The 14,707-nt window shown below is 54.7% G+C and overlaps 1 protein-coding gene across 12 annotated transcripts in view; it reads right to left on the bottom strand.

Annotated features, from left to right (window-relative positions):
- EPB41L4B (erythrocyte membrane protein band 4.1 like 4B) overlaps window positions 1-8,892 on the bottom strand; it is a 200,836-nt gene extending 191,944 nt beyond the window's left edge. For all 12 annotated transcript variants that reach the window (XM_060199039.1, XM_060199043.1, XM_060199041.1 and 9 more), the window contains exon 1: window positions 8,521-8,892. In XM_060199039.1, the coding sequence (XP_060055022.1) occupies window positions 8,521-8,790 (270 nt within the window). In that variant the 5' untranslated portion in view covers window positions 8,791-8,892. The remainder of the gene's footprint in view (window positions 1-8,520) is intronic.
- Between the last annotated feature and the right edge of the window lie 5,815 nt (window positions 8,893-14,707).

The following is a 14,707-nucleotide window of genomic DNA, read 5'->3' as shown; positions in this document are numbered from 1 at the left end:
TCACACTTATACACATACTCACACACACACTCACACACGTCACACTCACTCACACACATACTCGCACAGACACACACACTCACAAAGACACACACACGCACATACACACAAACATTCCCACATGTCACTCACACACACAGTCACATTCACACACACACACTCACATACACTCACACAGTCACACTCATACACATACTTACACACGTCACACTCACTCACACACATACTCGCAAAGACACACATACTCACACACACACTCACATACACATATACACACTCACAGTCACACTCACACACATACACACACACACGTCACACTCACTCACACACATACTCGCACAGACACACAGACACACACACAGACACACACAGACACACACACACACACACACACTCATATGCAGAAGGCACTGGTCCATTCTCCATGATAGAATCCCCACCAGTTTTGTGCTAGCTTCTCTCAATTAGTCTTGGGGGGTTGAGTCTAAAACCGCTTGCATGCAGGACCGGTGCTCTAGCCACTGGTCCACTGGGAATCTTAGAGAAAAGAAACTTCTAGGTCAGTTTGGTGCACACTGAACCACTATGCTGGATTTCTTGTCATTTAGAGATATACCTTGAACATGATGCAACCCTCCCAGGACCGAGGTCCTTCCTCCCACTCATTCAAATAGGTCTCTCTTTGTCTTATTTCTCTTTCAGACAGAGACAGACAGAGACACACCACAGCACTGGGTATCATAGCACCTAAACCTGGGCCAGGTGCATGGCCCAGAACACGCCACCCAAGGGAGCTGTTCGCAACTCCTCAAAAAGCTCTTTCAACCCCGAGAGAAGTGGATGGACATTGTGGGTGCATGTTCTGCCAGATCAGAGAAGAGTCTCAAAGTCCTGAAAGCTGAAGGACTACATTTTTCTCTTTATCGGCAGGAGAGGGTTCTTTTCTCAAGTGAAGAAAAGTTAAAAAGCATCTCTCCTATTACACTTAGCTACCAAATCCCACTGAAGGAGGCTGAAAACAATTCTGAGATTAGCACAACTCATTTTTTTGAGTTTTTTTGTAATCGTTCTTTACTTGTTGGATAGAGACAGCAGAGAGGGAAATCAAGACAGAAGGGGAGACAGAGAAGGAAATCAAGACAGAAGGGGAGACAGAGAAGGAGAAAGGCAGAGAAGGAGAAAGCAGCCCTGCTTCATCACTTGCAAAGCTTTCCCCTGCCGGTGGGGACTGGAGGCTTGAACCTGGGTCCTTGTGCACTGTAACATGTGCCCTCAACCAGCCTGGCCCCTACATGCAGTTGTTTGCGTTTTTAAATTCCTCGCTGGAGATTTTCCCCAAAAACTTTGCACAGAGCCAAGAGGAGGCTCGAATGAAGCACGTGTAAAATCAGAGCCAAGCAGCCACCTTGGGCGCCTGCAGTTAGTGGAGACCCTGGACAGCCGTCTCACCTTGGAATCCCCTAGAATCCCCGTACCAGTGAGCGCCTGGCACTGAAATGGCATCCCCCTAACAGCCCCACTTTAAAGACCAGAACAATGGACGCACAGAGAGCTCAAGCTGCCCGCGGCTGTGCCACCAGTCTGCGGGACTCCAGCACAGATACTCTTTTTTAATTTATTTTTTGCCTCCAGGGTTATTGCTGGGGCTCAGTGCCTGCATTACAAATCCACTGCTCCTGGAGGCTATTTTTTTCCCTGTTGTTGGATAGGACAGAGAAAAGCCACTTGTGAAGCGACTCCCTTGCAGGTGGGGAGCCAGGGGCTCGAACCGGGATCCTTACGCCGGTCCTTGGGCTTCGCGCCATGTGCGCTTAACCCGCTGCGCTACCGCCTGGGCCCCCCCAGCATGGATGTTCTAACCGACGCTCTGTGCCGGCACTGTGCCACCCTGAATCAGTGCTGTTCTCAGTTACAGAGAAATAAGATAGTGGCCAACAGGCTGAGCCCTCCAGGGCATGGCAGGAGTGCTCCCCCCATCAGAACCACAGACGCTGACAGCTCTCCACACTGAGCTGCTGGGAGTCTGAGCACACAGAGGAGGGAGATGGGATTCAGCCAGCAAGAGCTAACGGGAGTCTACAGCTGCCAAGCACACTGACAGGACCCTCAGCCGTGCTAATACAAGTGTCCAGGGCAGGGCCAAGGGAGCCCTGCTCACCTCTGACCAGACCACACCTGAGGGCTGGGCAAGGCTTGCACTGGGAGGCAGCCACCTTTCCAGGCAGAGGGGGGTTTTCTGAAGAGGAGCGGCTCAGAATGGAGAATGGCACTCCAGTTTAGAGAGGGAGCCAAGGGCGGCCTGAAAGGTGGGTATGTGCACCAACTCCCGCCAAGTGCATGTCTGGGTGGATTCTTAAGAATCAAAGAGTATTTGGGTCACATTTTATCTGAGGTTGAGAAACTGCTGACAGGGGCCAGGCAGGGGCATACCTGGCTAAGCACGTATAGTACAAAGTGCAAGGATCCCGGTTCAAGCCCCCAGCTCCTCCACAAGCAGTGAAGCATGTCTACCTGGTCTGTCTATCTATTTATCTTCCCCTCCTCTCTCAATTTCTCTCTGTCCTGTCTAATAAAATGGAAGGAATGGCCGCCAGGAGTGGTTAAAAGCACTCAGAGGTGGAAGACAGTGAAGCCACCAGCAGGTGAAGAGGCACCGCCCCATCAGGGGAGCTTAGCTAAAGAAGACGATTGTAATTGCTGAATTGTGTATAATAACTGGGCAAGAAGTGGCCAGGACACAATCGCTGGAGTAAAAACGCAGCAGCAATGTGGGCCCTGCACGCAGCCCTGTCGTCTCTCAGTACCAGAGCCCCGGGAGTCCTCCCTGCTCCTCCACGCCCCAGCACCTGCCGGGGGACCTGTCACGCCCCCTGGACTCAGAAGACCTGTTTCGACCTGCCTTTCCCAGGCATCTCAGGGCCACCTCTCATTCACCTCTTTGTCCGCAGCACAGCCGTTGGCACACTGGAGACGCCCAGTGAGTGTCAACTGAGCTGAGAATTAATGTGCCCTGGGCGTGATGATCGCACTGAGGGTGGTAGGGTGTTCTGGGTGATTTCAGAGCACAAGTTTCTTGATGAGGGCTAATAAAACAGCTTATGGCAATGCATAATAACTCTGAGTACACTGAGCAAAGATTCTTGAAGGGAGCACCTGCTGAAGGTTTTAATTATCAGGAGTCACAGTCAGTCTGGCAGTGCACTAATGTCCGCGAGCAGAGATAGAAAGCTCTGCTGAGAAGGCCTGGGGGTTAAAGGTGAATCACTCTCTGCCCTGATCCAGCTTTCTAGGCTTCCTCTCAACTCTGACACCACTCCCCAGACAATACTTGTAGTCCACCTGCATGTTAGCTGTCAGGCTCAGGCAAGAATTACTAGTTAGGGCCCCTTGGAACACACCTAAAATAGACTTCCTAGCTTCTTCCCACACGGAGACCCCTAGTTTCATCTGCTCTATTCCTACCTCTGGGATCCTGATTATTAAACAATTTGTCCTGCTTTATATCTTACTGTCTTTCAGCCGCCAACCTGCAGATGCTACCATGACACAACCTGACCTCCTCAGGCAGACGACCGTAACAGTGTGTCCCGGAACCTCCCCTCCCCAGAGCCCTGCCCCACTAGGGAGAAACAGAGACAGGCTGGGGGTGTGGATCCACCTGCCAACACCCATGTCCAGTGGAGAAGCAATGACAGAAGCCAGAACTCCCACCTTCTGCATCCCCATAAGAATTTTGATCCAGACTCCCAGTGTGGGGGAAATGATAAGGGGAAGATAACCAGAGGGCCCTGAATCTCTCAGTTCCATCAGGACCCAGAGAGAGAAGAGGGAAAAGGAGGGACATTTGGAAGTAGTAATATGTGTATGTGTGACTTGGAGAGGAAGAGAAGATGAGGCCTTAAAGGGGGGGGGGATCTATACAAATATAGACGGACAGTTGCAGTGATTATGTGCATCAATATTTCTTCCCTGAGAACTCACATGGCAAAAGTCAGCACTTCCTTTTTATTTGCCTTGTGACAGTGACATACATGTGTGTAGAGAAATAAACTATAAGGCTCATTAAGTCAGTTTTGCCTGTTTATGTTTCTTTGTTGGTTTTATTTTGTTTTTTTCCTCCAGGGTCCTCCCCAGGGTTCCATTCCTGCACTGAGGATCCACTGCTCCTGGTGGCCTTTTACCTTTTCTTTCTATTTTTATTTGACAGGACAGAGAGAAACTGAGAGGGGAGGAGGGGATCGAGAGGGAGAGAAAGACAGTCACCTGCAGACCTGCTTCACCGCTCGTGAAGCGTCTCCCCCCTGCAGGTAAGAAGCAGGGGTTCGAACCCAGATCCTTGTGCTTAGTACTCATGTGTGCTTAACCCGGTGCGCCACTGCCTGACTCCATGTGTTGTTGGCTTTGGTTTTGTTTTTTGTCTGCCACTGTCAGAGCCTCACTGCTCTGGGCTTTTCCAGATAGAGATGGGGTGTGTGTGTGTGTGTGTGTGTGTGTGTGTGTGTGTGTACAAGAACCCAGGATTTCAAAGCTTCCTTCAACATGGTAGGGGTCAGGTTGGAACCTAATCACAACTTCAAGGCATCAACAGATCTGCCCTTGTGCAGAAACGCTATTATTTCATTGGTCAAATAGTAAAGGACGCTCACAGAGTGCAAATGCCTCCCTGCCACCCAGCAGCAGGAGGACCCCCACGCTATAAAGACAGGCTCCCCCTTCCCAATCTGCTCCTCTGGGTGCCTGTTGGAATTCTTCTCCACACATGCACTTTATTTGGTCTGCATTTTTCAACCCAGAAACACCCCTTAAGCCTGTGGCACAGACCTGACAGAAGCAATACACCTGATAAACGAATCATGCCTGGAGAACAGACGAGCAAACCCCCAGCTAGAAGCACCGTCCAAGTGTCCAAGGATGGCTTTCCTTCCGCAACCTCAGGCCCAAACAGTCACATCCTCACCTCACACCAGCCGCTCATCCCAGAGGCAGCCTGCTCCATCTCCGCCCCAGGCCTCCCCTCCCAGCTCAGCCAAAGCTGAAGAGCATCATTCCTGGGGTGCAATAAGGCCTCAGTGCCATTCTCCAAACACGTCTAAGCACCTGGGCGGCCTCTCACTTGACGATGAATAAAAGCGGTCCACAACAGGCATCGTCATGAGAGTTCCTGTGGAAAGCCTGAGATGCAGGAGGAAAGAAAGCCTGAGGTGCAGGAGGAAAGAAAGCTGCCTTAAAAAACCAAACTGGTCTGGAGACTCTGCCTCTTTGAGGAGAGCTGAGGCAGGCAGGCAGGCAGGCAGGCAGGCAGGCAGGCAGGCTTTTTCTTTTATTCCATGTGAAATTCTCACAGGCTCCTACTGTCCTGGAGTCCAGAGAATCCTCCCCACCCGGAAAGGTCCCAACACTTTCTTTGAAACTTGGAGGATGACCCCCTGGCCCCCCTGGAACCTCTCCGGATGATGGGTTCCATCCATCTCCAACTCAGTCGCGGCCCTGTCCTCAGTCACACCCAGAGACCCCCAAAGGCTGCCGCATCCAGGTGCATGGTGGGTGCCCTTAACGTGAGGGTCTGACCGACTGGGACCCGACCCTCTGCTAGAAACACAGCAGAGTCTGGGGGAGGAGGCAGGGGGGGAGCAGCAGAACCATAGGTGGGGGACAGCAGAGCCCTGGGGGGACAGCAGAGCCCTCTGGGGGGACAGCAGAGCCCTGGGGGGAGCAGAGCCCTGGGGGGAGCAGAGCCCTGGGGGGAGCAAAGCCCTCTGGGGGGACAGCAGAGCCCTGGGGGGACAGCAGAGTCCTGGGGGGGAGCAGAGTCCTGGGGGGACAGCAGAGTCCTGGGGGGACAGCAGAGCCCTCTGGGGGGACAGCAGAGTCCTGGGGGGACAGCAGAGTCCTCTGGGGGGACAGCAGAGTCCTCTGGGGGGACAGCAGAGCCCTGGGGAGACAGCAGAGCCCTGGGGGGACAGCAGAGCCCTCTGGGGGGACAGCAGAGCCCTGGGGGGACAGCAGAGCCCTGGGGGGACAGCAGAGCCCTGGGGGGACAGCAGAGTCCTGGGGGGACAGCAGAGCCCTCTGGGGGGACAGCAGAGCCCTGGGGGGACAGCAGAGCCCTGGGGGGACAGCAGAGTCCTGGGGGGACAGCAGAGTCCTGGGGGGACAGCAGAGTCCTGGGGGGACAGCAGAGTCCTGGGGGGACAGCAGAGCCCTCTGGGGGGACAGCAGAGTCCTGGGGGGACAGCAGAGCCCTGGGGGGACAGCAGAGCCCTGGGGGGACAGCAGAGCCCTGGGGGGACAGCAGAGCCCTGGGGGGACAGCAGAGCCCTGGGGGGACAGCAGAGCCCTGGGGGGACAGCAGAGTCCTGGGGGGACAGCAGAGCCCTCTGGGGGGACAGCAGAGTCCTGGGGGGACAGCAGAGCTCTGGGGGGGACAGCAGAGCCCTCTGGGGGGACAGCAGAGTGCTGGGGGGACAGCAGAGCTCTGGGGGGGCAGCAGAGCCCTCTGGGGGGGACAGCAGAGTCCTGGGGGGACAGCAGAGCCCTCTAGGGGGGACAGCAGAGTCCTGGGGGGACAGCAGAGCCCTCTGGGGGGACAGCAGAGCCCTCTGGGGGGACAGCAGAGTCCTGGGGGGACAGCAGAGCCCTCTGGGGGGGACAGCAGAGCCCTGGGGGGAGCAGAGCCCTGGGGGGGAGACTGAACAGCCTTGCTCTCTGCTGGGGCTGGAGGCGGGATGCAGCCACCTGTACGCAGGTGGCTGGGACTCAGGCCAGAACCACAGCTCCCTGTTCCCTGCAGCCAGTGCTGTCCCTGGGGCAAAGTCCGGCAGCTGGGCCCTAAGGCCACCAGGGGGCCGTCCCTGGGGCCCCAGCAAGGTGGCCAAGTACAAATGAGTCTAGAGATTCCCTGTCGCCAGCCCAGCCCCTACCATTCCAAGTCCAAAGGCTCTGGGACGGAGATGGGGGTGGAGTATAAGGAAAGCAGAAATGGTCCTGGACTCCAAGCCCAAACTCCAGACACCTGCTGCCAGCAGGCCAACGGGCTTCTCCTCGAGGTCTTACCAAGGCCTGGCCACGACCTAACCCCTCCACCCCCGGTTTGAGATCTGTGGTCAATAAGTCAGCACCAGCAGGTCCCCTCTGGAACCGAAGGGGGGTGTGGCCTCTGTTCCCTGCCCGGGGCCAAAGGAATGATGGGGTCCGGAACTTTGGGAGTTGCACAGAGAGATAGCGAGGCCCAGAGGAGGGGGGCGCAGACCAACAAGGGAGGGGGGCACAGGCCAGAACCTGGATTCAGACTGGGGGGGGGGGGGTGGCACAGGCCAGGGCCATGGTTCAGACAAGGTGCAGGGGGTGGGGGGTGCAGGCCTTCCCCAGGTTCAGACAAGGTGCAGGGGTGGGGGGCACAGGTCAGAACCAGGGTTCAGACAAGTTGCAGGGGTGGGGGTCGCAGGCCTTCCCGGGGTTCAGACAAGGTGCTGGGGGTGGGGGGCACAGGCCTTCCCGGGGTTCAAACAAGGTGCAGGGGGTGGGGGTGCAGGCCTTCCCGGGGTTCAGACAAGGTGCAGGGGGTGGGGGCACAGGCCTTCCCGGGGTTCAGACAAGGTGCAGGGGGTGGGGGCACAGGCCAGAACCGGGGCTCAGACAAGGTGCTGGGGGTGGGGGACACAGGCCTTCCCGGGGTTCAGACAAGGTGCAGGAGTGGGGGGCGCAGGCCAAGCAGGGGTTCAGACAAGGTGCAGGGGTGAGGGGCTCAAGCCGAGCTGGGGTTCAGACAAGGTGCAGGGGTGGGGGGCGCAGGCCAGAACCAGGGTTCAGACAAGGTGCTGGTGGTGGGGGGCGCAGGCCTTTCCGGGGCTCAGACAAGGTGCAGGGGTGGGAGATGCAGGCCAAGCAGGGGTTCAGACAAGGTGCAGGGGTGGGGGGCACAGGCCTTTCCGGGTTTCAGACAAGGTGCAGGGGTGGGGGGCACAGGCCTTCCCGGGGCTCAGACAAGGTGCAGGGGTGGGGGGCGCAGGCCAGAACCAGGGTTCAGACAAGGTGCTGGGGATGGGGGCCGCAGGCCTTCCCGGGGCTCAGACAAGGTGCTGGGGGTGGGGGGCACAGGCCAGAACCAGGGTTCAGACAAGGTGCAGGGGTGCGGGGCGCAGGCCTTCCCAGGGTTCAGACAAGGTGCAGGGGGTGGGGGCGCAGGCCTTCCCCAGGTTCAGACAAGGTGCAGGGGTGGGGGGCGCTGGCCAGAACCAGGGTTCAGACAAGGTGCTGAGGGTGGGGGCCGCAGGCCTTTCCAGGGCTCAGACAAGGTGCTGGGGTGGGGGGCTCAAGCCCAGCCGGGGTTCAGACAGGGCCCAAGGGTGGGGGCGCAGGCCTTCCCGGGGTTCAGACAAGGTGCAGGGTGGGGGCGCAGGCCTTCCCCGGGCTCAGACAGGGCCCAGGAGTGGGGGGCGCAGGCCTTCCCGGGGTTCCATGGGCCTCAGTCGGGCGTCTCGGGTCCCGGGGGGCGCGGGGCGCGGGGGCGGCGCCACGTACCGGCAGGTCCACGCTGACTTCGGTCCCGTCGAGCAGGAAGACGCGGCAGTAGAGCGCGGCCTTGGCGGCGCCCGCGGCGGCGATGTGCACGGCCGCGCCCCCCGGCAGCAGGGGCCCCCCGCCCGCGGGGTACACGCCGCCCCCCGGCGCCCCGGGCCCCGCCGCGCCCCCCCTGGGGTCCCCGTCGCGCTCGTCCCCGGGCCCCGCGGCGCCCCGCGCGTAGCGCTGCATGGAGCGGCGGCCGAAGGTCCGGCGCAGGAACCGCAGCATCCTGGCGGGGGGCGCCCCCTGCCTCCGCCCCTGCGCCGCCGCCCCGAGCGCCCAGACGCCGCGGTGCCCGCGCCCGCCTCCCGCCTCCCGCCTCCCGCCTCCCGCGCCCGCCTCCCGCCTCCCGCGCCCGCCCCCCGCGCCCGCCTCCCGCCTCCCGCCTCCCGCCTCCCGCCTCCCGCCTCCCGCCTCCGGGGTCGGGGCCGCGGCTGCTGCGGGGCGCGCGCTCCGGGCCGGGCGGGGGTCTGGGGCCCGGGGGCCGGGGGCTGCAGGGGTGCGGGGCGCCCGGGAAGGCCTGCGTGCTCTCGCTCCCCCTCGCCGCCGGAGGAGGCCCCGCCGAGCGCCGGCTGCCGCTGCGCCTGCCCTCGCGCCCGCAGCCCCCGCCTCCCACCCGGGAGTCTGCACCGCCCGCCCGCCCGCCAGCCGCGGGGACTGAGGCCGCGCTCCTCCCTCCTCCCCCGGGGCTGCGCCGGCTCTGCGGGCGGGGCTGTGCTGCCCCCTGCCGGCTGCGGGGTGGGGATGGGGTGCGCTCACGTGTTTCCGGAGCCCCCAGAGACACCCCCCCACCCAAGCCCAGCTTGGGAGGAGGAAAGGCAGAAGGCTCGCTCGCAGGCCTGGGGAGGGGGGCGTGGGAGGGGCAGCAGCTTGGGCGCAATTTTTCTGGCGCAAGCTTTCTGGCGCCTGTGTCCCCGCCAGAAAGGACGACTGTCCTGCTTAATTAAATTCTGACACTTTAAGATTTCAAGACATGAAAGGGCCCTTTTCAGCCGGTCCAGTCCAGCACAGTCATTGCAAATAGAATCGGGGCTGGACGAGGCGGGGGCAGGGTAAGGCACCACGGTGCCAGGTCCCCACCCAGGCCAACAAAGCCAGGAGGGAAGATTCTTCTTCTGGCGTTTGCCCTTCTTCCGTAGCCAGTCAACAGCGTCAGGTTGAGCCTGATGTCTGCTTGTTGCTGGCTTTGAAAGTGACTGGGATCCATGTGGATTCAGTCGGCTAGGAAGGATCGTCAGTTTCCCCAATAAATGGGTCCTCACGGGATGCACCACGGGAAGGTCGATCCAATGCATCCCAGGAGGGAAGATACTAGAGATGAACAGCTTGCCCAGAAGCCAAGACCTCAGACCTTGTGAACAGATTGCTGAGGGCACATTGAGATCAGAAGAGGCTGCTGCGAGTGTCAATTAACAAACAAGGCCCCTTAGCCACACAAGTTTGAGGCCTAAGACAGGGAGAAGGCGTTGGTTTGGTTGTCTGGTGTTGCTGGGCAAGGCGTTCTGACCGACCAGGCTGCAAAGGCTATAAGGCCTCTTACTAAGAAAACTACTGTTTTTTTTTTGGTTCCTGCCAACAGCCCCTAACCCCTTTCCACTCATCGTGACTTTTACTCCAGTAGACACTTTTCTTTTTTTAATGATTTTTTATTATTTTTTCACTGGGTAGAGATAGCCAGAAATCAAGAGAGAAGAGGGAGATAGAGAGGGAGAAGACAAAAAGACACCTGCAGCCCTGCTTCACCACTTGTGACGCTTTCCCCTCGCAGGTGGGGACCAGGGGCTCGAACCCAGGTCCTTGCACACCGTAACATGTGTACCCAACCAGGTGTGCAACCATCCGGCCCAAATTATCTCCACTGTGCAAAGGAGGGACTCAGAGCTTGGAGAACTCGAGCCCCCCCCCCCCCCCCAGATCTAGGGTGAAGACCAGCTAGTTTGTAGGGCTCTTACTGCTCCTACATTTAAGTCCAGCCAGATCATGTAGTGTGCTTGGGAGACAGTGAAGCTCTCTGAAGGTCTGGATGATGGCTGGACCACAGAAGAAGGACAAAGAAAGGCATAGGCATACCATCATGAGCACAGGCTAAGGGGCGTAGCGGGTGACCAAGGGTCAGGCACTGTCTTGGGTGATTTTCCGCATGATGGTCTCATTCCTTCTCGTGCCAGTACTTCCAGGCCACTCTGCTTCTCTGATGCTGGGTCTGAAGATGTACAGCGGTCACATCTAAATCCCAGTCCTCTCCTTGGTCATAAGCAGAGTCCTGGAGATTGCTGGAATGTGGTCCCTAGAGCTGCCGTCCGGCCTTCTCCTCACGGAAGCTCAGCTGCCATCTCTGAAGCCACTCACACAGATCCCAGAGACCTGCCTCCTCTCCTTCCTGTCACTGCTGGGGAGCTTAGTGCCATCAGCAGACCTTAAAGAGTTCTCTGTGACTGCCTTGCTCCAGAGTCATTTTCTATATTAATTAAACAGCCTTGAGCCCTGTCTCTAAGGGACTCCTTTCAGAAATGTACCACTTATCCCCATCCTTTGTTGGCTGGCTCATTTCCTAGACTCAATAAAACTGTGCCCTCATTGCATCGGACTCCTTTATTTCCCCAAAGAGCAAGATTATCCTCTAATGTATGTTCCCACTTACTCCCTGGTGACTCTGCCTTTGCATAAGCACTCATTGAGCCCTCACTGCTTGCCACTGTGCCTTCCAACCTTTGATTCACAGGACTTGGAATGGCCTTTCTGCTCTTGTTCCCCAGGAATAATAGTTGTCCATAACTCAGGACTGAGCAGAGGGCTGCTGTGGCTTCCGCCAACCTAGAATCCCTTTTCCTTCTTTAGACTTCAGGGTTGGGGGTACTTTGCAAAACGACTTGACCCCCACCCACTCAGAAGCACGGTGGAACTGACCCTCCCTGCTCCCACACTCCCTCACCCCGTGGGAACACATGATCAGATCTGGCCAGTTCAAACCTGGTTTTCCAAGAAGCCTATTTCCGGCACAGGAATGGACACTAAGCCACGTCAAGCCAATGAAGGTCAGCCTAGAAGGTTTGCTGACATTATTGGAAAGAAAACTCTTCCGAGTGGAATTTGTAAAATCAATATTGTTGTCAATCTTCCTTTTTCTCTATATCATATTTCTGACCCCCCCCCCCACAACATCTAATCCCTGTCAACATCTGACACTAAGTCCTGCTCCCAGCAGCCAGCCGCTGTCTGTCCCTTTGAGCTCAGCAGATCAATATGTGGAGAGAAACGGGAGTGAACCCTTTCCCCGATACCAGTGCTTGTAAAGGTTTGTCTATCTAAGGACCTGTTCCTTCTCCCTCACCACCACCACCCCCTACACACACACAAGATGGGCATCTTGCTTCAGGGAAATGTGTGGTACTGGTGCAGTGACCCTAAGTTCATGGAAATGAATGTGGGGGGGGATTAACTTACTATTATTTTAACAGAACACAGCTCAGTTCTGGTTTAGGGTAGCACTGGGGATTGAACCTGTGATCTTTGGTGCCTTGGATATGGAGTTCTTTTGCATAACTATTATGCAATCTCTTTAGAGAACGGAGCCTTTCTCTTTTTAGTTATTTTATTTTAAGGAGGGGTGAGTGGAGACTGACTACTGTTAGCTGTGTCTTAGAGTGATGCTGGGAACTGAACCTGGGATATCAGAGCCTCAAGCAGGAAAGTCTTTATTTCATTATGCTGTCTCTACTGCCTGGGAGGTGATCTTATAGTGCTCACCTACCCTCATTCCATCTCTGCAATTACCACCCTTGGGCTGGCCCTGCGACCCTCCTCTTACTAGAAGTCCCTGATTGCCTGCTTGGCTCTTATCCTGTCTTACTCAGCTACTTAGCTCTGGTTCTGTCAAATGTTTGAAAGTCATTTCTGCCCAACAGAACTTTCCACATTGAGTGAAACATTTGGAATCCACACTGTTCTACATGGCAGCCACTTGCCATACTGGCCATTGAGCTCTTGAAAAACACCAATTCTAGGGGCCGGGTGGTGGCACAGTTGGTTAAGCACTCACATTAAAAGTGTGCAAGGACCCAGGTTCAAGTCCCTGGTCCCCACCTGCGGGTGGAAAGCTTCAGGAGGGGTGAATGGAGGGGTCTCTCTGCCTCTCTCCCTCTCTGTCTTACCCTTTCCTCTCAATTTCTTTTTTTTTAATTTCTTTATTGGAGAATTAATGTTTTACATTCTACAGTAAATATAATAGTTTGTACATGCATCACATTTCCCAGTTTCCATATAACAATACAACCCAGATTAGGTCCTCTGTCATCCTTTTTTGGACCTGTATCCTCCCCACCCCCACCCCCCCACACACCAGAGTCTTTTACTTTAGTGCAATACACCAACTCCAGTTCAGGTTCTACTTGTGTTTTCTCTTCTGATCTTGTTTTTCAACTTCTGTCTGAGAGTGAGATCATCCCATATCCATCCTTCTGTTTCTGAATTATTTTATTTAACATGAATTTTTCAAGCTCCATCCAAGATGGGCTGAAAACAGCGAAGTCACCATTTTTAATAGCTGAGTAATATTCCATTGTAATATACCATAACTTGCTCAGACACTCATCTGTTTGTTGTTGGACACCTGGGTTGCTTCCAGGTTTGGGCTATTTATTGTGCTGCTGTGAATATAGGTGTACACAGCTATTTTTGGAAGGGTGTGTTGGGTTCCTTAGGATATATCCCCAGGAGAGGAATTGCAGGGTCATAGGGCAGGTCCACTTCTAGCCTTCTGAGAGTCTCCAGACTGTTCTCCACAGAGGTTGGACCAACTGACATTCCCACCAGCAGTGTAGGAGGGTTCCTTTGACCCCACACCCTCTCCAGCATTTGCTGCTGTTACCTTTTCTGATGTGGGACATTCTCACAGGAGTGAAGTGGCATCTCACTGTTGTGTTTATTTGCATTTCTCTGACAACCAAAGACTTGGAGCATTTTTTCATGTGTTTCTTGGCCTTTTTGGATCTCTTCTGTGGTGAATATTCTGTCTGTGTCCTCTCCCCATTTTTGGATGGGGTCATTTGTTTTTTTTGTTGATGAGTTTGGCAAGCACTATATATTTTGGTTATTAGCCTCTTGTCTGAAATATGGCATGTCAAGATCTTCTCCCATTCTGTAAGGGGTCTTGGTTTGGATAGTGGTTTCTTTTGCTGTGCAGAAGCTTTTTAATTTGATGTAGTCCCATAGGTTTATGCTTGCCTTAGTCTTCTTTGCAGTTGGATTAGTTTCATTGAAGATGTCTTTAAAATTTATGCAGAAAAGAGTTCTGCCAACATTTTCCTCTAAGTATCTGTTAGTTTCTGGTCTAGCATGCAAGTCCTTGATCCACTTGAAATTTACTTTTGTGTTGGATGAAATATAGTGGTTCAGTTTCATTCTTCTGCATGTTTCAAATTTCAACTCATTTTTTCCAACACCATTTGTTGAGGAGACTCTGCTTTCCCCCATTGAATAGTCTGGGCACCATTATCAAAGATTAGATGTCCACAGGTGTGGGGGCTTAGTTCTGGGTTCTCAATTCTATTCCACTGGTCAGTTTGTCTATTCATGTTCCAGTACCAAGAAGTTTTGATGACAATGGCCCTATATTTGAGATCTGGGAGTGTGATGCCTCCAATTCTGTTCTTTCTTCTCAAGATTGTTTTGGCAATTCTAGGTCTTTTCTGGTTCCAGATAAACATTTGTAGCATTTGTTCTATTCTCCTAAAAAGTGTGGTTGGGATCTTGATGGGGACAGCATTAAATCTGTATATGGCTCTGGGTAGTATATTCATTTTGATTATGTTAATTCTTCCAACCCATGAGCATGGAATAGCTTTCCACTTCTTTGTGTCTTTTTCAATTTCTTTGAGTAGCGACTCATAATTTTTAGTATACAAGTCTTTCATTTCTTTGGTTAGGTTTATTCCTAGATATTTTTTTGTTTTTGTTGCTGGATTTCAACTTCTTCTAATTTAGTGTTTGCATAGAGGAATGCCACTGACTTTTGAATGTTAATTTTGTAGCCTGACACCTTACTGTATTGCCTGATGATTTCCAAAAGCTTCTTGCTGGATTCCTTAGGTTTTTCTGTGTATACTATCATGTCATCTGCAAATAGGGAGAGTTTAACTTCTTCCCT

This window comes from Erinaceus europaeus, chromosome 10 (genome assembly GCF_950295315.1).
Source record: "Erinaceus europaeus chromosome 10, mEriEur2.1, whole genome shotgun sequence".
NCBI classification, from domain to species: domain Eukaryota; kingdom Metazoa; phylum Chordata; class Mammalia; order Eulipotyphla; family Erinaceidae; genus Erinaceus; species Erinaceus europaeus.
Note: the sequence above shows the minus strand (reverse complement) of the source record. Positions and strands in the feature narration are given on the sequence as shown.